The sequence below is a fragment of the Coregonus lavaretus genome, assembly GCF_964263955.1.
Source record: "Coregonus lavaretus genome assembly, chromosome: 3".
Taxonomy (NCBI): Eukaryota; Metazoa; Chordata; class Actinopteri; order Salmoniformes; family Salmonidae; genus Coregonus; species Coregonus lavaretus.
Window position 1 is genome coordinate 17,355,961 of NC_139990.1, and position 7,213 is coordinate 17,363,173.

The following is a 7,213-nucleotide window of genomic DNA, read 5'->3' on the forward strand; positions in this document are numbered from 1 at the left end:
CGATCCTGACTAGTCTCCCAGTCCCTGCCACTGAAAAACATCCCCACAGCATGATGCTGCCACCACCATGCTTCACCGTAGGGATGGTGCCAGCTTTCCTCCAGACGTGGCGCTTGGCATTCAGGCCAAATAGTTCAATCTTGGTTTCATTAGACCAGAGAATCTTGTTTCGCATGGTCTGAGAGTCCTTTAGGTGTCTTTTGGCAAACTCCAAGTGGGCTGTCATGTGCCTTTTGGCTTCCGTCTGGACACTCTACCATAAAGGCCTGATTGGTGGAGTACTGCAGAGATGGTTGTTCTGCTGGAAGGTTCTCCCATCTCCACAGAGGAACTCTGGAGCTCTGTCAGAGTGACCATCGGGTTCTTGGTCACCTCCCTGACCAAGGCCCTTCCCCCTCGATTGCTCAGTTTGGCCCGGGTGGCCAGTCTAGGAAGAGTCTTGTGGGTTCCAAACTTCTTCCTTCTAATGATGATGGAGGCCACTGTGTTCTTGGGGACCTTCAATGCTGCAGAAATGTTTTGGTACACTTCCCCAGATCTGTGCTTTGACACAATCCTGTCTCGTAGCTCTACGGACAATTCCTTCAACCTCATGGCTTGGTTTTTGCTCTGACATGCACTGTCAACTGTGGGACCTTATATAGACAGGTGTGTGCCTTTCCAAATCATGTCCAATCAATTGAATTTACCACAGGTGGACTCTAATCAAGTTGTAGAAACAACTCAAGGATGATCAATGGAAACAGGATGCAACTGAGCTCAATTTCGAGTCTCATAGCAAAGGGTCTGAATACTTATGTGAGTAAGGTATTTCTGTTTTTTTATTTTTAATAAATTTGCAAACATTTCTAAAATCCTCTTTTCACTTTGTCATTATGGGTTAATGTGTGTAGATTGATGAGGAATGTTTTATTTAATCAATTCTAGAATAAGGGCTGTAACGTAACAAAATGTGGAAAAAGGGAAGGGGTCTGAAAACTTTCAGAATGTACTGTACATGGCAAAATGTGTGTCCCCTTTATATTTACCTGCACATCATTCCCTTGGTCTGTGTAATCTAAGTGTGAGTGTTGTGATCTCAGGGTAAACAAGGAGAGCCAGGACCACCAGGACAGCCAGGACTCAGGGGAATGCCTGTGAGTAACTAAAATTGTGGGAAGTATTATTTAACCGTGTGGTTAATGGAAATATCCTTTCACTAGTAATATTGGTGTATTCATGTTGATGATTCTCTCCATACAGGGCTTCAAGGGTCACAGAGGAGAGCCTGGACCACCAGGGTCAAAGGTCAGTCCATTGACTCCCATGTCACAATAGGCAACACATCAGATGACTAGGCCATAACTTGTTGAATATGAACGTGGGCTTATGTCTTCCCTGGTCTGTCAAGATCAAATCATCTCACTCTCAAAATTGTGACACATGCCTACTCTCATTAAATCTCATTCAGCTCTAGGATACGATATCTGTCACAGTAGTATGACCAATAGCATGTCTCAATATAGTGTGACCTATTATAGTGTGACCAATAGCATGCCTCATTACAGACACCACTGAGTCACTAAAACACAGTGCCAGGCTCACATCACTCCAGCCTTTTCTCTGACAGAGATGGACCAAGTGCCCAAGTGCATCACCAGAACACCTCTCTTAAGACAGAGCATTATGTTGGTTTGACTCCTATCTGCCTATGGATTTTATAGACCACATTAGATGTATAAGAATGTCTCGCCTTGACCCCAGACTCGTACATCCAGGCCATCAAGGTCAAGGGGTGGAGTTTTCCTCTAATCCCTATAGATTTTACCAGTGGAGCCCCTTTCTATAGCTATAATCAAAACATTTTGATTAAATTAGGAAAAGAGAAGCCTATTGTGAATTGATTGGTTGCGTTGATTAATATCTTTCTGTCCTCGACCAATCAGGGTGAAGATGGAAAGGAAGGACGTAGCGGACCGGAGGGTAAACCTGGCCAAGACGTGAGTGAGAACACCAATTTAACCAATCATAACTCTGTAAGTATCAACATACAGGGAATGTCTTACTAATGTATGCGTTGTGTTTGTTTTTGAAGGGTAATATTGGACCACCTGGACCAGAGGGCCTGGCTGGCCAGAGAGGGGAGAATGTAAGTCACCTTTATACTGCAGTAGACAAGCCTTTATCTGCTGACACTTACCACACCAGACCTAGCACGATGACAACCTGGTGATAGAAAGTCAAAAAGTGTCTGTATTTCTCTCTCTGTCTCTCTCTCTCACTCTTTCTTTCTCACTCTTTCTTTCTATCTGTCTCTCTCTCTCTCTCTGTCTCTCTCTCTCTCTCTCTCTCTGTCTCTCTGGTCTCTCTCTCTCTGGTCTCTCTCTCTCTGGTCTCTCTCTCTCTGGTCTCTCTCTCTCTGGTCTCTCTCTCTCTCTCTCTCTCTCTCTGGTGTCTCTCTCTCTCTCTCTCTCTCTCTCTCTGGTCTCTCTCTCTCTCTGATCTCTCTCTGGTCTCTCTCTCTCTGGTCTCTCTCTGGTCTCTCTATCTCTTTCTCCCTCCCTCCTTCCATCTCTACCTCTCAACCTCTCTCAAGGGTAAACCTGGTGAACCAGGACCTTCAGGAAAGGCAGGAGCCCCTGGTACTCCAGTGAGTGATTATTTATTTATATACAGCAGGAACTGCTCTTAACATTGCAGACATCGTGGTCCTAGCTTCTGTGAAAACAGAAATGTGCACATGCAGTGAAATGCTGTTTGTATTTAGCGAACACAGCAGCTTCCCTCTGCCCTGTATCTGGTACTCTACAGCCAGCTAGATCAAGCCCCACCAAGCCCCACCAAGCCCTTGTAAATATGAATATTAATCACTTGCAGCTGTTTCATCTTCCACCGCAAGATCTTTTATGAGATTTACCTCCAAGAATAGCAACGTTCGTAAGAACATCAGATAGCTAAACGTTAGGTTAATCTCACCCAAGTGGGGCTGCCTGTGAGTGTTCAACTACAGTATGACTAAAGTATGACTACGCCATGTGAAAGTCATAAGCCCCAATGTTTCTGTGTGTACAGGGTCAGGCTGGAGCCAAGGGAGATGCTGGGAACCCAGGATTACCAGGCTTTAGTGGTCCCAAGGGACCCTCGGTAAATAGGGATTCCTGCTCCTTTTGTTGTCAACGTTATCACTAGCGTGCTAAGCTACTGTTACTACGTCTCGTAGTCCTACCACTCATGTTGGAACAGTCTGAGTTGATGTTCTGCCATAAGAGGATCTGAAGTTACAAGCGTTTCTGATTTAATCAAATGTATTTATATTTAAATGTCTCTGCCTTCGATCTCTCTATCTATATAGGGTCCTACTGGTCCTGTCGGTCCAGAGGGGAAACAGGTAAGAACCATTAATTGATTGATTGATTCGTTTGTTGATAGATTTTTGGAGATGTATTTCAATTTTCATCAGCTACTTTTATCATCTTTACACTATGAAATGGATTTGTTGTGGAACATGGATTGGGAGATGTCTTGCCCACAACACATTAAACCAACTCCTTGTCTGTTTCACAGGGTATGTCAGGCAGAGCAGGAGAACGTGGAGTCAAAGGAGAGAGGGTGAGTACATACAGGAGCCTGCCCAACCAAAGACCATAAACAACATTGTTTATATTGTCTCCGGGTGTGTTTTGTTGGATGTCTTTGTAGGGCGACTCAGGTGGGAAGGGAGATAAGGGACCTGTTGGAGATTCAGGTATGCCTGGTAACCCGGGGCCCCCAGGCCGTAAGGGCCACACAGGGATGATGGGTATGTCCGGGCCCCCAGGAGAGGTGGGACTTACCGGGCCTCGGGGAACACCTGGAAACCCTGGACAACCAGGACCACGGGTGAGTAGTGACCTGAATATTTGCATTAGCTACCCAGAGTAAACCGCCAGGTTTTAGCTCAGCAGGACAACAGTCTTGTGGTTTACAAAATCTGGTTCAAACCCAGACACAGTCAAAGTGCTATAGACAATAGTACAGACATCTAGAAATCGATGACATAAACATGATAATTTCTCCTTCCAACAGGGAGAGTCAACATCACTGGAAACAATGAGAAGGCTGATCCAGGAGGAACTAGCTAAAGCGTTAGATGGTGAGACTGGCGTATTGTTAGGGACAATGGGACATTAGTGCAATCTGCGATGTATGTTTGACCTCGTATAAGCTGTGCAAGTCATAATCGTGTCTGTGTGTTCCACCTCCAGCCAAAATGGCGTACCTGATGGCCCAGATCCAGCCGGGCCATGTGAAGAGCACGGCAGGTCGGCCAGGACCTCCAGGCCCCTCAGGGAAAGACGGGAGCCACGGTCGCCCCGGACCCCCAGGGGAGCCTGGCATGCCTGGGCAGAATGGAGGAGACGGCATGAAAGGGCCCATGGGTCCTAAAGGTAATTGATCCAAAGTGAAGACCCCATTGTTATTGGTCACACATACTGTATTTATTGGTTCAGATAAACAGACACTGTGAGAGCATAATATTAAAAACTGTAATATTGTCAAACCACTACATGAGAGGTTTCAGGTTTCCACTACACCCAGAAAACACATTTTTGCCAACCATTGATAATAGTTGCCTTTGGTGGTCTTGATTTAGGTTGTCTTGATTCAGACACATTGTGAGTGTTATGTCTGTCATCTCTGTGACGTCCAGGTGAGAGAGGATCCAGAGGAGACAAGGGGGAAAACGGAGTTGGACAGAGAGGAGAGACTGGACCATCTGGTCCTATAGGTACAGTACTGTTCCTCTATTACAGCATTACATCAATAGAATGTCTCTATTACTACTATATCATTCGTAATGGATGATTGTTTGTATCCTTCTTGAGATCCTTAGTTGCTAAACTATGCGCTATCCAGCACAAGTGGGGTGAGTGACTGAGTGACTGACACATGAACTTCCTAAGAAAGCAGCAGTTGCTTCAGTGTGACTCTTTGCCATTCACTTTACCATTTAATGTGACTTTGCTATTCCACCCTCCAGGTCCAGCAGGTATGCCAGGCTACGGTAAGGACGGGCAGCCCGGGGCGGCTGGAGCTCAGGGAGAACCAGGGAACCCTGGCCCCCATGGCCAGCCAGGCCCCAGCGGACCCCCAGGACAGTGTGACCCCTCCCAGTGTGCCTACTACGCTAGTCTGGGATCACGACCCCACACCAAGAACGTCAAGGGGACTTAAAGAGACAGAGACACACAAACAGAGGGTGCATCCGAAATGGCAACCTCTTCCTTATATAGTGCACTACTTTTGTCAAAAGTAGTGCACTATAAAGGGAATAGGATGCCATTTTGGACGCAGCCAGAGAGCTACAAGTCCAGCTATTTATGAACTGGGATGTGTTAGGATGAGCCAAGAACTTTTCTTTCCATAAAGATATATCTCCTCAGTTTGGAGGGAGCTCGAGAGAAGTGTTCTGCCTGCCTGCCGGTCAGAATTTGTTTGTTTGTTTTTGTTATGGGGGTTTGGGGGTGGAATGACCAGGGGAAGTGGTTGTGGAGGGTTGGCTCGAAGGACCATGTAAAAGACCACAGACTACAGTCATGCTTACTGGGCTATAATGTGGCGGCACAGAACCAGGCCTGGGTTCAAATAGTATTTGAACCAATGGAATAGTCCCCAAAAGTGCAAACCCTGCCGATCTGTCACTTTAGGTAGGCTCAATCAAATCCTCAAAACTATTTCAAAGAAAACAAAATACCATCTGTACCCATATCTGGTAAAAGATGGAGCCACAGTTACAGAACGGCCATTTAACTGACTCCAAGTTATACCGTAATAGTGTCGTCACTCTCCCAGCCTACACAGTCATCAGACTGCTATGGGTTTAACATTAGATTTAACTTCAGCCCATCAGTCAATGGCCATATCATTGATCCAGCGGTAGGCAGCTCCTCTGGAGTCAACTGGTAATGATCCAGTCAAGTTATTTTTATTGATGGGAAGGGAAGATTAGCCTTACTGAGGCACAATCTGAAATATAAATATTACGTTTCATAGAAGGATCTTTAATGAGCCTGTGGATGGTGGTGAACGACTGCATGCTTTGTTTTGCCTTGCCTGTAAGCTTCTAATAGTGCAATTGTCTTGAATAATGATAGCCGGGCCACCAGTACTAGTCAAGGTGAATACTGAACTCTCACATTCTCTGGGTATCTGTAGAACTCTTATTACTATCCTGACCTTATTACAAACTAAGATACTGTGTCAACAACAAAACCATTTGTGACAGCTTTAATTGCCTATTGTACAGTGTTTGTTCATTGTTCCTCCAAAGCGAATCCAACTTCATGAACGTGTAAGGTCGTCAAGTAGACAAGACCCATAAGACTTTCAAAAGGAAATGGAAAACTAGAAAATAAAAACTACATTTCCCCTTTCGTTTCTACTTAAGTGTCTCTGGTGATTCCACAGAGTCTGCCAGTAAACAGTCTGGAGAGAGAAGGCACTAAAACCACAGCCTTTGTTCCACTCGTTCCTCAAACGTTGCTTGTTTCCTGGTTTCACGCTACGGTCTCTCTAACGTGTCACTTCCTCCTGCTTATTAGCCAGTCCCCCTGTGGCACAGGCAGGCCGGGGAAACAGTGACTCAAATAAAGACATTGTTTTAACTAAATCTTTAAGTGCTATACAAAATGAGTTCCTTCTTCCCTGTATTGTGTATTCTGAATGGTAAAGTCAGTGAGTATTCTGTCTGAAGGATGTCTTCCTCACTCATCCCACGTCCCTGGTGGACCAATTATACCCTCTCTAAAACTCACAAGATGAGTCGAGGGAGAGAGAGTCAGTAAAAAAAATACAATAGATAGCTCACTGCTCACTCTAGGGGAATTATTTTGGTTTGAAAAAGGAGAAGAAATGTAACACATCAACGTTGAGGTTCCGAAATGTTCATCAGATCACCAATAAAGTAAAATAGATATATTGTCTTTTAGGCCTTCCTTATATGGATGTGAGCCTGGATCCAGCATGTATTTCTAGAACACAGTAAGAACACCCACAGTGTTCCAGAACCCAGGCCAACACCAACACCAACAGTGTTCCAGAACCCAGGCCAACAGCCACAGGGTTCCAGAACCCAGGCCAACAGCCACAGGGTTCCAGAACGCAGGCCAACACCCACAGTGAAAACACTGCTTGGCCATCTGCACCTCAGGTCACTTCATTGAAGGTCATCCAAAGTGCTCTCCTGAATATTTAA

The 7,213-nt window shown here is 45.3% G+C and overlaps 1 protein-coding gene across 1 annotated transcript in view; it reads left to right on the forward strand.

Moving 5' to 3' along the window:
- Positions 1-5,193, forward strand: part of LOC311122740 (uncharacterized protein) — a gene marked incomplete at both ends in the record, with an annotated part of 67,558 nt that extends 62,365 nt beyond the window's left edge. The window contains 13 exons of the mRNA XM_084158097.1: positions 1,083-1,136; positions 1,243-1,287; positions 1,926-1,979; positions 2,075-2,128; positions 2,576-2,629; positions 3,052-3,123; positions 3,332-3,367; positions 3,544-3,588; positions 3,679-3,858; positions 4,045-4,111; positions 4,224-4,406; positions 4,670-4,747; positions 5,000-5,193. Of these exons, the coding sequence (XP_084014223.1) occupies positions 1,083-1,136; positions 1,243-1,287; positions 1,926-1,979; positions 2,075-2,128; positions 2,576-2,629; positions 3,052-3,123; positions 3,332-3,367; positions 3,544-3,588; positions 3,679-3,858; positions 4,045-4,111; positions 4,224-4,406; positions 4,670-4,747; positions 5,000-5,193 (1,116 nt within the window). The remainder of the gene's footprint in view (positions 1-1,082; positions 1,137-1,242; positions 1,288-1,925; positions 1,980-2,074; positions 2,129-2,575; positions 2,630-3,051; positions 3,124-3,331; positions 3,368-3,543; positions 3,589-3,678; positions 3,859-4,044; positions 4,112-4,223; positions 4,407-4,669; positions 4,748-4,999) is intronic.
- Between the last annotated feature and the right edge of the window lie 2,020 nt (positions 5,194-7,213).